The sequence below is a fragment of the Diabrotica virgifera genome, chromosome 10 (genome assembly GCF_917563875.1).
Source record: "Diabrotica virgifera virgifera chromosome 10, PGI_DIABVI_V3a".
NCBI classification, from domain to species: domain Eukaryota; kingdom Metazoa; phylum Arthropoda; class Insecta; order Coleoptera; family Chrysomelidae; genus Diabrotica; species Diabrotica virgifera.
The window spans coordinates 145,673,876-145,689,522 of NC_065452.1; the positions used below are offsets into that span (position 1 = coordinate 145,673,876).

Genomic DNA, 15,647 nt, shown 5'->3' on the forward strand with positions numbered 1-15,647 from the left:
GTAGGCCGTCCCAGAAAAAGATGAAAAGATGATGAAGAATTGAATTATTCTGAATTAGTAAAGGCTGCTTGTAGAATTATTTGCATATTTGAAACAACGATGTGAACCATTTTATTTCACTTTAAAGTTCGTGTAATCCAAACAGTATGAGAAAAATTAAGGACCTTTTTTACGCTTTTTAAATAATTGTTTAATTGCGGCTCGCGAAAAATTTCAAATTTTGAAAAATGGCTCGATTATCAATGAGCTTGGGCACCTCTGATATATACCTATGCAAAGAGGTGCAAGAGCATGAGTAAAGACCAAAACTAATTTATGACCAAAAGCTGAACAGATGATAAAACAGAAGCAGATCCAGAGCACAATTTAAGGACCAGGTGGAGGAAAACTGCAGAGTATTGAAGCATTGAACATGAAGAGTATCGACCATGAAAGTAGAAAACCTAAGCGAAGAAGAGGAATGAATGGAGACTGATCCTGGAACAGACCATTACCCACGAAGGGCTGTAGAGCCAATGTTGTTGATAATGATGATAATGTTTATATTTGAGATATTTTTAATTTCAATAACTACCTACTAAGTATTATAAAAACTTCATAGTTTTGACAATGGAAAAACAAATCATAGGAATTATTTCGTAGACTTTATCGTGTTATCAAACCGGATTATAATTATCGATGAAACTATAACAATGACATGATACGTAATTGAAAAAATGCAAAATCTTATTGCATATTCGTATTACATACTAGAAAAATCTAGAAAAACACCGAGAACCATTGTTTTCTAAATTTCCTTCAAACGAATTGCATTATTTACAAAATTATTCCAATCATATGATTTAATAAATGCAATTGACGAAATAGAATTTCAAATCGTTTTTATGTCAAACTGTAAAACTGTAAATTTTTTAATATTCCAAGAAAACCTGCCAAATTGTATCAATAGTTTCAGTATTATTTTGTCTAAAATGATCAATTATTGCGGATTATTCCTAAAAAATAACTTAGAAGAAGACTAGGTAAAACGAAAACTGCAAGAATAACTTTTGTAAAGCTAAAGAATCTGTGGTCATATTTTTTATAGTGTAGGCATTTATTAGAAAGCAAAATAATGCAAAAGAGGATAATATATTATATTCGCCAAGATTCCAAGATGATCACATTAATGGTCCCAGTAGTACAAACGAAGGATATCTAACCTGAATAATTAGATATTTTTTAAGTATACAGAGTGTCCAGAAACTCTACCGACAAACGAAGACAGGAGATTCCTCAGATAATTTTAAGACAATTTAACCCAATTCACTTAGTCCGAAAACGCTTCCTAAGGGAGCTAGAGCTATTTGAAGATGGCGTCTGGTAATTAGTTTTTCTTAAATACCTCCGGAATGCTTTTATTTAGAAAAACAATAATTGGTATGCGTATTTATCTTCCAGAGATAAATCGATTCCATTCATTGCAAATGTCTAGTACCGGTCATAGGCGTCCGTTTTGGGTAGGACAACGGTTACTTTATCGCATAACTTTTTGTCTTTAAATTTTAAGCATTTTTGAGTCTGGATTATTAAATTCTGAGGTATTCTTGTACTAAAAGGTGCTCTTGTTTCAAGTCAATAGAATACACCGTTTTCTAGAAAAATCGATTTGAAAATTTTTTGTTTTTTAAGTTCCAAAAAAAATTCAAAAATAAACTATTTAAGAAACACGAAAACTTGTACGTTTAATTATATTCCAGAGATGAATCGATTTCATTAATTGTGAATTTCTAGTATCAGTCATATGCGTCGGTTTTGGGTTATTTTATCGCATTACTTTTTGTCTTTAATTTTTAAGCATTTTTGACACCAAATTATTAAATTATTAGGTAATCTAGTAGTAACTCTTGCTTTTAAGTGTCAAAAAATGGCATTTTTTCCTTTTTTTCAAATCAATGGGAAACAGTGAAACTTATGGTTTTTTTAGTAAAAATATCTTTGAGATTATGGAAAAAGCTTTAAAATGACGTATTACAAAGTTTGATACACTCATTTATTGTTAATATAATTGCGAAAAAAGTTCGGAATTAAAAAAAAAATTCGCAATATCTATTGTAAAAATTAGTGTATAGCTTTGAAATTTTTGTCATATAAGGGTTCTTAGGTGCTTAATATGTGATAAAAATTTCAAAGCGATTCATTCAATTGTTTAAATTTTATTCAAATTGTTTATCCCAGAGAGCATTCTTTTTGCAATAACATAAGTCAGAAAAAAATGACGTTAGAACCATTCCACAGGTGTCAAATGAAAGAGCATGAGCTATATTTTCAACTTGGTTTAAAAAAAGCGAATAAAAAATGCATTTATTAGTAATAAATAATTACGCAAAAGTATCGTAAATCTTTCCTTATAAAATTTTATTTTGTTATATAAGAAATTATTTATATTTATTACAATTTTTTATCAATTATGATATAAATAACATTACTTGGTAGTTGTGCACTTAAAACAGGGTAAAAAAGTTAATTTTTTTGGAAAAAGTTATTCAAAAAGTTTATAAGGAAAGATTTACGATACTTGTGCATAATTATTTATTATTAATAAATGCATTTTTTATTCGCTTTTTTTAAACCAAGTTGAAAATATAGCTCATGCTATTCCATTTGACACCTGTGGAATGGTTCTAATGTCATTTTTTTTCTGACTTATGTTATTGCAAAAAAATGCTCTCTGAGATAAACAATTCGAATAAAATTTAAACAATTGAATGAATCGCTTTGAAATTTTTATCACATATTAAGCACCAAAGAACCCTCAATTGACAAAAATTTCTAACCTGTACACTAATTTTTACAACAGTTATTGCAAAAATAATTTTTTTTGCAATTCCGACCTTTTTTCGCAATTATATTAATAATAAATGAGTGTATCAACCTTTGTAATATGTCATTTTAAAGCTTTTTCCATAATCTCAAAGATGTTTCTACTAAAAAAATCATAAGTTTTACTGTTTTCCATTGATTTGAAAAAAAAAGGGAAAAATGCCAGTTTTTGACAGTTAATTGTTTATAAATAAAAATGGCCGCCAGATCCTACGCAGGAAATAGTTACAATGTGTTCCTATAAGTATTAGTTGTCGAAAAAACGCTTCAGTACCCTGGCTGCTGAAGTGTCACGAACAGGGTATATTTTTGTCTTATTACCCTGGCCCAATTATTTATTTGGTCTGACCATCGTACTGGAGAAGTTCCTCTATATCTTTTGCCCGCTACGTTGCGTTGCTTTCAACTTCAACTAGCATTGGTATGGTACTAAGCCTTCTTTTCTTCTAGTTATATGTGCAAAATATCTCAGTATATTTTGGTTGATATTTATGACGAGTCTAGTTTTTATGTTAAGTGCTTCTAGTATTGAATTATTTATGTGATGTACTGCCCATGGTATGCGCAACAGTCTACAGTAGATTCACATTTCAGATGCCATTGTACGCTTCGTAACAGCTTTTTTGATGGTCCATGTTTCTGGAGCGTAGGTGACGGTAGGAAATATTAATGCTCCAAAATGGCGTAACTTTGTGTTTTCTGTAATGTCAGTGTTTTTCCGCATTATTGTGAGTTTGACTGTTACCGATCTGGCCATTGTGATGCGTCGACGGATCTCATCTTCGCATCTTCTACTGTTAGTGATCTTCTTTACATGCCATCTACGCAACGGAGGGTGGCAATCATCACGGCTGTTCTGATCTTAGATGCTGCTGCTCTGAATAGTTCGGTTGATGTGCATCCGTACCATTCCCTCAAGTTACGCAACCATGAGATTCTTCTTCTTCCTACACTTCTCTTGCCCTGGATTTTCCCTTGTATAATTAGTTGAAGTATGATGTGTTGTATCTCTTATTATGCATAACATGCCCCAGGTATTGCAGCTTTCGTGTCTTGACGGTTTCCAATATTTCCATTCCTTTGTTGACTCTTCCCATGGCTTCGTTATTTGTTACATGCTCGGTCCATGATGTCTTCTATACGCCCAAAGTTCAAATGCTTCCAACTTTTTAGCAGTGTTTTTTTTTAGCAGTAGACGTGTTAAGTGTCCATGCTTCTATCCCGTAAAACAGAGTTAGTGATGACTAAGCCTATACTACAATCATAATAAAGATGCACTAGAAATAAACAAACCAAGACACGTTGAATGTTACGAGGAGCACTCCCAAATCATAATTTACAATGTATGTAAAGTTCTTACGATGTCAGTTGGACCAGAAGCATTTTTGGGGTCCGGTCAGTAATTCTACGAAGAGCATAGAAATAAAGGTAAACCATATAAACATTTGCTTGCTTCAAAATTGATCACTCCTTGTATTAGTCCACATGGACGCGGGTGTGGCTTATTACTTTCTAACGTATCTTATTGGGCAATACTGAAGAGTAATTGGTCAAATTGTTCGGAAGTGCTTAGGCTCAAATCATATCCTTATCTGGTCAAAATACCTTCTCATGTTTCAAAGGCGGCAAGCAATATAAACACTATATAAACAGTATTGTCGTCATAACTTACAATTATTTTATTTTTATAATACATTTTTTGTCTCATTTCTTTAGTACTTAAAAAATGAATAAGCACATTAAATTGCATTTGTAAGTATTATATACTTTTAATGATCAATTTTAAATTTTAATAACTATTGTTTATACAGGATGTCCCATATATTATGAGAGATTTAATGAAGTCAATTTGCTCAGTCCGCTGATTGGATAATGTAATTAATGGAATTTTTCATGTTTCATATTTTTATTTTTTCCATATTTTCCTTTGTATGTGTCCATGTCTAAGAGCCATATATGAGGAGAGGGAGTGTACATCGATTGAAGACTCTTGATTTTAGGTATTGGGGGTATTTTTGTTTCTTTAGAATAAAAGACAGTTTTCCGAGTGATGCCCAAGCCAATCTTATTATTTTTTTTTTATTTCTTCGGTCTGATTTTTTTTATTTAATTTAATGATTTGTCCTAGAATATCTCTTTTACTTGCTTTATTCTTGTTTGTGCCACTGTAATTATTGGTTCTCCTTGTTGATTGGTCATGGCTTTTGTTTTACTGTAAGCGATGTTCAGTCCCATCTTTGTCGATTCACTATCTAGTGCTTCCATCATTCTTTGTAATTCTTCACTATTTTCTGTTTTAATACAATATATATACTTACAAGTCAAAAGTGACATTTGGAAAAATTGTGTAGCTCATGTTCAAGTAAAATAAAAATATTATCTTGCTTTGTCACCAATATTAATGTCATCTTCTTCTTTTCCTTCTTCTTCTTCTTGTGTAGACATGACTCTGTCTGTTTTTCAATGTGCCTCCAGTAAGTTGTCATTCCATCGTTTTCGTGGTCTTCCCACTTAGGTTTGGATCCCGCGTATGAAAAAAAAGTTGATTAATAGCAAGCTGAAATTTTTTTAATAGCTTAAGGGTGTCTAGTTGGAGAAACTTTGATATATGGGAACACTGGAACAGGGGAAGTTTTAATTGTGGAACAGGTTAAAAATTTGGAACGGCCAGACCACGAAAACGGCACATGTATTTTGTCCGACAGAACAGACTTAAACTCTCAGAACAGAGATTAAACTCTCATGCAAAAATCAGCCTACTATTTATCACCAAATGGGCGTTTTAATGAGTGGAACATGTAGAATATGTCAAATGACAGGAATTATGACAGGTGATAAATAGCAGTCTGATTTTTGCATGAGAGTTTAATCTCTGTTCGGAGAGTTTAAGTCTGACCGTTCCAAATTTTTAACCTGTTCCACAATTAAAACTGCCCCTGTTCCAGTGTTCCCATATATCAAAGTTTCTCCAACTAGACACCCTTAAGCTATTAAAAAAATTTCAGCTTGCTATTAATCAACTTTTTTTTCATACGCGGGATCCAAACCTAAGTGGGAAGACCACGAAAACGATGGAATGACAACTTACTGGAGGCACATTGAAAAACAGACAGAGTCATGTCTACACAAGAAGAAGAAGAAGGAAAAGAAGAAGAAGACATTAATATTGGTGACAAAGCAAGATAATATTTTTATTTTACTTGAACATGAGCTACACAATTTTTCCAAATGTCACTTTTAACTTGTAAGTATATATATTGTATTAAAACAGAAAATAGTGAAGAATTACAAAGAATGATGGAAGCACTAGATAGTGAATCGACAAAGATGGGACTGAACATCGCTTACAGTAAAACAAAAGCCATGACCAATCAACAAGGAGAACCAATAATTACAGTGGCACAAACAAGAATAAAGCAAGTAAAAGAGATATTCTAGGACAAATCACTAAATTAAATAAAGAAAATCAGACCGAAGAAATAAAAAAATAATAATAAGATTGGCCTGCGCATCACTCGGAAAACTGTCTTTTATTCTAAAGAAAAAAAAATACCCCCAATACCTAAAATCAAGAGTCTTCAATCAATTTGTTTGTGTCAATTAATTTATTTAAATTTTTTTTTGACACCCTGTATAAATAATTATGTTAATGTTTATATTACTGAATAAAGAATTAAATAACCCTTCAAATGAGCTAGCCCTCGACCTCGACCCCTATTCCTATTTAAAAAAATAGTCGATTACGTCATCACGCCCAAATGGATGACGTCACGAGTACAATATATATGTCAAAAAATCAGAATTTAAAATTCGAATAACTTTAGTATTTTACATTTTTTCTAATTCTGTAAATAAAGCAGTTTACAGGGGGGTCAAAATATAGTGAATAACCCTGTACATTGTAAATCCCAAATAATGATTTACAAAGTTTATACATTGTAAATCATGATTCGGGAGTGCTCCTCGTAACATTCAACGTGTCTTGTTTTGTTTTTCTAGTGCATATTTATTGTGATTTTAGTAAACCTAAATAATTAACTTGTCTAACCACTTCGTAACCTATCCTGTCTCTTATGTCTGGTTGTTTCTGTTTCTATCAATGATCATCACTTTGGTTTTTTGTATATTTCTGTTCAAACCATATTCCGTACTCACCGTGCCCAGCTTATTCATAATTTGTTCCAGTTCTTCTGGTGAAGACGCCAATATAACCGTGTCATCAACATTTCGTAGGTTTTTGATTTTTCTTCCTCCTATAGTTAATCCACCTTGCCGTTCCTCAAAAACTTGACGCACAATGTGTTCACTGCATATTATATTGAATAGAATAGGGGATATCATACATCCCTGCCGAACTCCAGATTTCAATTGGGACTTTCTCGAAACAGGCAGAATGAAATATAGCGCAGAAAGTGAGAAATGGAGGAAAAACCGTCATACCTAGTCCCTGTGAATGTGAAATGCCTAGTAATATGAGCCAAATGAGTATTAAACCAGGCAAATTCCTGATAGGTCGTAGTTTTTAAGAGGACATGATCTGGTGGAGTTTGGAGAAAAAGTAGAGTACGGTACAACAGTTTCACGACCAAGTTTCAGAGACAAGCAGTATCTTTCTTGATCCAAGGAGATGAAGTAGAATAAAAAGATGTTCAGCACACGTTCAATGCTGAAATGATTATCTTCCTTCCATCATGTAGAATTGGTGGGTATCTAGTTACTAACAGTGGTAGTAGAAGTAGGCCAAAGAAGACATTGTGAAAGACATTTTTGTGACGCAGATTATTTAGTATGGGCCAATATAAAAAGATGCTGCAAAATGTTAAACCTATTCCAATCATTGATGTTTCTATATGGTGATGATGGTGATATTATGCAACACAGTGTGGCTTATCTTTCCTTCTTTGATACCAGGATGATCTTAACATCTTGATCTTAAAATATTGAAAACATTGGAACACTTTATCAATTCTAAACAGTTTTTTTAACTTTATTTGGTCTCCCAAGCAAAATTACTTTTAATTCTTATTTGTGATAGCAGTAAACGCATTACAATGTGATACTTACAATTTGTGGCAAAATTGACGGGTTTATTCCTGTGACCTATTTTTGTGAAAATTAGATTTTCCATTACAAAAAATAGGGTGCTGCAATGAATTTCTGAGTCCTGTCATATCCAGAGAATGACAGGTTTATATATTATATTATACTCCGTTAGCCCTTTTGCAACCCTCCTGCCCTCCTGCACAATTTTCTTCATAAAATCGATGGTCGAAAATCGTCATTCTATGGATATGGCGACTCAGAAGTTCGCAACACCCCATTTTTTTTTCATGGAAAATGTCACAAGTCACAGGAAACCCGTAGAGTTTTCCACAAATTGTAAGTACCTCCTCTAACCTTCCAGTACTGCAAAGAGCAGGAATCGTGACTGAACTTCTATCTAATATCTCCCGGTCTAATATATAAATGTCTATTATTAATAAATTAAGTGGAAAATCTTGATAAGTATGGAATTCTTTTTCTTCTTATGCAATCCACTAATGGATGTTCCCGATCACGTTTGACCATTTTCCTCTTCTTCATTTACCTCATCACTTGCAGTATGTATGTCTCCTATGTTTCTTAGCCCTGTCCATTGTTTGACATTACGGAGCCATGACATTTTCTCCCTGCCCACTCCTTTTCTTCCTTCGATTTTTCCTTCAACTAAGGTTTGCAGAAACTGGTATCTTTCGTTTCTAATTAGGTGCCCCAGGTATGCCGTTTAGGTTTCTCTGTTTAATTGTACATAGCAGTTGTCGTCCTGTACCAATTCTTCTCAGGATTTCTTCATTTGTTATTGTTCGTCGACAAATCCAGATCTCAAATGCCTCTAGCTTATTCATTGTGTTTATTTTTAAAGTCCATCCTTCCATGCCATATAGGAGCACCGACCATATATAGCATTTCGTGAATCTTAGCAGCAGTTCAGGTCAAAGTCAGAGTTCGTAAAGACGTTTATGTCTAGTATGGAATTACTTTTTACTAAAGAATTAATTATTATAAAAGAATATCTTTATAATTATTATGTAGTGCAGTGTCCAAAAATTTAGAGAACTTCCCAAGAAATATGCTTATAAGTCCTCAGATATATCCCTAAAACTCCCAACACCATTCAACCAAATAAGTTTATCGTATTACAGCGCTCTTAAGATTATTCTTTCACTACGTATGTGGTAAATTAGCCAATCGCAGGCCTTGAAAGTTGGCGGCCAATTCAAAAGTGCAACTGGTTGATGAAGCAAGGTCTCATCGACCTTGGTCAACCTTGGTCAATGAATTTTGGTAATTTACATGAAATTAATTTTTATTGTCAACCGTGGATTTTAGTGGCAACGTACTCATGTAGAGGTTCACGTAACTCAGAATTGTTTATTTGAAAAAAATTTGAACTCGTGCTTACAAAATGCCGGTTTAATAGTCATAATCGTTAAGCGGGATCATCAAATCTCGATAGTAAACAAACGTTATGGCCATTGTTAAAGACTTTAACGACTAATAGTATTAATACATAAAATTTTATATTTGTCTCAAAATAATATGTAGCAAGGTGAATATTAGAACATAATATTTGCATATAAATTACAATTGCATAACGTTTCATATGAATTATGAAGTTTCATAAGCCAATATGGTAATAGATATTCAAGGGCAGACTTATACATTTTGGTGTTTAGGGAGTGATGGAGCCGCTTGAAGTTATTGCTCCTTATTTTACAATTGTGGAAAATGATATTGGGAGAAGATGGTCTCCGAAAAATTTGATCAGTTTTAAATGATCTAAAATACAAAGATGACAGTCAGGAGAACATCAGAAGAGTTAGAAACGGGTGGTTAAACAACAATATCAACTATATTGTTTAATCTAGTTGTATTCATCTGATCATGAAGAAAGAACTCAAGAGAACAGTCACATTAGAGAGCAAAAATCATCATATAATGGGTCTATTGAATAAAAAGAAGTATTTGCTTTTACTTACAAGTATTTAAGTACTTACTTAATAGTAATTAAATAAAGCATTAAAGAAATGACTTTATTCAATTAATATTAAGTAAATACTTAAATATTTGTAAGTAAAAGCAAATACTTCTTTTTATTCTGCGCTAAACTTATGGTTATGAAAACTGGAACTGGAACTGAATCAGAAACTCCAAAAACTGGTAGAAGCTTCATAAAAAGCTTGAGGATAAATAATAAGTAACAAAGGTAATATATGTCATAATGATTTCATGGCGTTGGTGTGTTAAAAAACGGGAGAATTAGTGAAAGAAAAATGACGAAAATGTAAAAAACAGTGCGAATTTTCCACCAAAATAGAATTAGGAGAAACAACGAGTAGCTCTAGAATTTAGCAGGCAGAGATAGGAAAAATAACTGTTCAGCTTTAGTTTGACGCATCTCAAACCATGTATACGACTGACGCATAAGGTGTATGCTATACTGTAGTATGGCTGTATGGCTGTAAGTGTTCTTCCTTTATGTTCCTATTTGTTCGATATTTCTCCTTTGGGTTGAATTCCCTGTTAAATAGTGTTTTTTGTGTATAAATTCTATAGATCCCTAATTCAGTAGAAGTTTTCATTTTTAATTGCAAATATTTATGATAGTTCTGCCAAAAAACTCAACCAAACTTAACATACACGGAATATATTCAAACGCGTTCAAAACAAAGAAAGGAAGGAACTAGACAGGGTTGAATATTAACACCATTATTATATAGCATGTATTCTGAATATTAAAGGAGGAAAGTACTGGACGTATGGGACGGAGGAATCATTATAAGAGGCAGAAAAATCAGTAACCTGCGATACGCAGATAACACAATTATACTAGCATCAAATGAAGTCGAAATGGTTACTATCACCTAAAAGCTAAACTAGATAAACAAAGAATTCGTACTTTAGAATAAACACCGGAAAAACAAAAATAATGACTGTATACAGGGCAAATAATAATCTACCACACCTTCGAAATACAATCACATACAATCTTCGAAATTCGGAAGAAGTAGATAGATTTGTATATTTTTCATTCAACATCTAATGAGGTCAAAGCTATATCCAAATGTACAAAACCATAATACGACCAGCAGTGACAGACGGAAGAGAAACATGGACATTGAGAAAGAAAGAAATCAATAAACTATTAGTATGAGAACGCAAAGCCAATAGACTAAGATGGGTAGGCCACGTGGTACGGAGTGATGACAACATTTATATTATGATCGATATGATCGATAATAATTGAGTAATCTTCAAATGACTACAACTTGGAAATACTAAGATCCGAAAAAAGTTAGGTATATCGAAGATCTAGAAGAATGGTCTGTTGTTTTCTTTGTTCTAGAATATTCTAGAGACTGAAAGCTCAACGTGATACATATATACATGTTTGGAATATTCTAGAAAATTCTACGACCTGATATAAGCAGAACATGTAGTAAAAATAATGTAGGAAAAGGGGAGCACATTGTATCAGTTCATGAATAAGTACGTTTCTAGGAAGTGTAATTTATCCTAACCTTATCCCGAAATTAAAAAAAGTGTATGCATTAAAAACAAATGCAATGAAATAAAGTTTTTCGAAAATTGTTAAAGATCCAAATTAAACTTTTCGAGTAACACTGTATTGTATTAACATGAAAGTCTCAGACTAAACCAGATTCATTTTAGCCCGAACGGCATTTTGATATATTCTGAAGGATATTTGCCACTTTACCATTAACAGAAACAACAAAAGACAAGTAGAGCATGACCCAAATTTGATGTAAACGCCACAACAAAGGATTTATTGTACCAACACAACAGTTATGTTCCTTAAACTATTCTTTTGTTTCAATTTGAGAATGCCTAACTGTTAAAAATTAGTTTATGTAATAGGCCAACCTATGTATTATTGAAAAGTTCTACTTTGAAATATTTTAGGAATACATTTCTAAGTTGAAATAATAAAACTAAAAAATGGAGTAAGACAAGGAGATGCGCTCTCAACGGTACTATGGATAATAGGATATGCGGACGATATAACTATAGTAGCCACAGATAAAAGGGCATTAAGGAAATACTTCCAAGAAATAGAAAACGAAGCCAAACTAAGAGTACTGGAAATAAATGAAAATGAAACACAATACATGAACGTAAGCAAGAAAAAGAAGACGCAAATGACAGAACTGATAACAGATGCACACAGCTTCGAAGAGGTTGAAACGTTCAAATATTTGAAAGTATTAGTCAACAGAAGAAATAAAAGTGTAGATATGAAAAGAAGAATTCATGCGGGAAATAAAGCGTTCTAGAAGAAAAAATAAAAAAATGTTTAGAGATAAGAATATAAGAGGAAACATAAAATAAAAATCTACAAAACGACCATAAGACCAATAGTATCTATATGCTTTAGAGACATTTGAATTAACAGCAAGAGAAGACTAACTGAAAATTTTTGAGAGGAAAATTATGAGACACATACTTGGACAAAAGAGGGAAAACGAAGAGGAGACAAGACAATGGATGAATCACGAAATACAAGAATCGATGGGTTAAGAGCAGATAGTCAGAGCAATAAAAGCACAGAGAATTAGATCCGCTAAGAACTATAAGTCAGAGTCATAGAGAGAGTCAAGAGAGCCATATATTGTTCTAATATATGGCTCTCAGACATGGACGTTTACAAAAGAAAATATGGAAAAAATGGCAAAGACAGAAAGATTTATGGAAAGACAAATTCTGAACATTAAACTATCAGAGAGGAAAAGAAACGAATGGATCCGTAACAAAACAAAAGTGAAGGATGTCTCTACCCAAGTAGCAAAGCTTAAATGGAAGTTCTCCAGACACACCCTACGCCAGAAGGATGAAAGATGGACTAAGATGATTATACATTGGAGACCGTGGAACCACAAACGAAAAAGGGGAAGGCCACAGATGCGATGGTCGGATGACCTGAAGAAACACACTGGGTCAAATTGGATGCAAATTGCCCAAGATAGAGAGGCATGGAAGAAGGAAGAGGAGGCCTATATCCAAGGATGGATGTTTAGGGCTGATTAGATAGATAGATAGAAGAGCTATAAAGGAATGGCTACCACCAGGTAAAAGAACCAGAGGCAGACCTAAACTGAGATGGAGGTACAAGTGGAAAAACACTTAAGGAGCATGGAAATAAGAAATATAGGAAGAACAATCAAAGCGAGAGAAGAATGGAGAACAGTAGTGGAAATTCACACCAGAAACTGTAAAACCAAACCTAGAATAGGATGATCCTCCACACAACAAGGGTCTTCAAGTGAAAACAGTTTCAGCTTCCTCGGGAGCGTATAGCTTGTATATGTAATATATTTCTGTAAGTTTTGGAAATTCCAAGTGGAATGCACTATATATTAAATCATTGTTAGACTCAACGTTTTGTATAAACCACCCCCAGTTTATTTTAAATTTTAGTAATCAATGTAAAATATTGGCATTTTTATAAATGCTACTACATATAAAGCTGTTTATGTTTTTAATGTCAATATACTCGTCTCGTACATGTATAACAAACTACCTCGTTTAGCTGATTGTTTCGTTACTATTTTTAAATTTTTCTAATCGAGTTTTTTTAAGCTTTTGCTTCTAGTTGCGATTCTGACCTACCACAACTAACCTTGAAAACAAAGACTTTCATTGTCCCATTTTTATTATCAGATTAAAAGATTGTTTTGATCTAGGTCTTTGTATTTTTAAAACGAAAGGTAAACTGATAATTTTCAAAATTGTTATGAAACGCTACAAACAAAATGCCTGTGTATGCAATAACATTGATAACAAACTGTAACAATATTATGCCAAATTTAGGTCAATCAAAAATTTACTTTGTGTGGCCAAGCACAGGAAAATTAAATATTGATAGTGACCCTTGTTCGAATTATAACAGCGAAAGTTGATTTAATGATGGATGGCAAAAGGGGGTCAAACTGGGAAATATTGAGGACATTTTACTGGACATCGGTTAGCAACTAAAAATTTTTTAAGGGTTGTTTTTATTTAAAGCATTTTAATTAACGCTAAATTACCTAATGTAAAAAATCTAATAAAGGCGTGACATTGACATTATGCATTAATATGTATAATGTTTTTTTTTAATTAACAAGTAAAATTTTGTGACCTGATTATCGGTGTATGTATTTATTGAATTATTAGTAGGGTGTTTGTGTTTTTAGTGGATGAAAATGTAGCTTACCTGAGGGTTGTGAGAAAATTAATCCGTTTTCAGTGCGCATGGGCATGTTGAAGGGAATAGGGCCGACAGGGAGGTTCGAGGGCGGGCCCGCAGAGGGTCTTAGCTGTTGCAGCGCAATGATTAGGCCTTTAACGACACAGGACACAAAAAAGCACAGAACCGCAAAGCCGGCGAACACAGTCTACTAAAAAAGACGCGCGAAGTAAAGTCCTTAGTGGTTTCACTAGAGCACAAGGCCAGAGTTGAGAGTAGCGAATGGTCTGAAGAGCAGTGGTTCACTGTAAGTGCGGGCCAAACAGTAGAACTCAAGCGAGGATGTAAAAGTATTATTGAGATAGTGACCTACAATTCGCGAGCCGGCTAAGTAGTGGCAAAACGAAGAAAGCGGCGAAAGGGAGACCTAAAGGAAATGCGGCCACATCAGTAATATGTAGTTACGTGAGATTACCAAGACGCATAATATGTTTGTGTCCTCAATTTCTGAGTATGGAACTTTCTGCAGTGCATTCTCGAATAAAAATGAAACCATCCAGATTCGAATTGGAAAAGCCGTTAATAGGGTTATATCAGTCATTAGAGAGAGTTCTACATATACCTATTATGTTTGTCAACAAATTATTTAGGGCTTGTTTGTCACACAATATTAGTAGGGGCGATAAGATCAAAATTCGTTACATGACCATGTAAGGGAACGACCTTCTTTTTCGGTTTATAACAGCCTTCTTTTGATGGATCAAAGGAATAAAACCTTACGTCTTTGAGTATTTATAATTCATCATCATTCTCTTTGCCTTATCCCTATGCGGGGTCGGCTTCCCTAATTGCATTTCTCCATACAATTATATCTTGGGTCATATCAATATTAATCCCCTTTACCAGCATGTCCTGCCTAATCGTCTCCCCCCACGTCTTCTTTGGTCTTCCTCTCCTACTCCTTCCAGGAATCTGCACTTCAGCTATTCTTCCAAACCATCTCATCCAAATGACCAAACCATCTTAACCTATGCTCTCTCATTTTGGCATCAATTGGTGCCACACCTAGACTTCCCTTAATATACTCATTTTTAATTTTATCCTTTTTTGACACTCCACTCCTCCATCTAAGCATTCTCATTTTAGCCACATGCATTCGTTGTTCCTCTTTCTTTTTCACTGCCCCCAACATTCAGTTCCGTACATCATAGCCGGTCTTATGGCTGTTTTATAGAATTGTCCCTTCAACTTCATTGGAATTTTCCTGTCACACAGCACACCACTCGCTTCCCTCCACTTCATCCATCCAGCCCTAATTCTACTGCATGCATCTCCATCTATTTCTCCATTACTCTGTAATACCGATCCCAGGTACTTAAAACTATTGCATTTTACAATCAGTTCACCATCCAAAGATACCATTTTATTTGTAGTAACTCCATCTTTAAATGAACATTGCAAATACTCTGTCTTTATCCTACTAAGTTTTAAACCTTTTTCCTCCAGAGCTTGTCTCCACTGTTCCAGTTTTTGTTCTAAGTCTCTTTTACTATTTCCT

At 33.6% G+C, this 15,647-nt stretch overlaps 1 protein-coding gene across 1 annotated transcript in view; it reads right to left on the reverse strand.

The window, feature by feature from the left end:
- The window catches only part of LOC114334866 (nuclear factor interleukin-3-regulated protein), a 181,652-nt gene extending 167,272 nt beyond the window's left edge, over positions 1–14,380 (reverse strand). Inside the window, exon 1 of the mRNA XM_028284979.2 lies at positions 14,117–14,380. Coding sequence (XP_028140780.1) covers positions 14,117–14,162 — 46 coding nt within the window. The 5' untranslated portion in view covers positions 14,163–14,380. The remainder of the gene's footprint in view (positions 1–14,116) is intronic.
- Between the last annotated feature and the right edge of the window lie 1,267 nt (positions 14,381–15,647).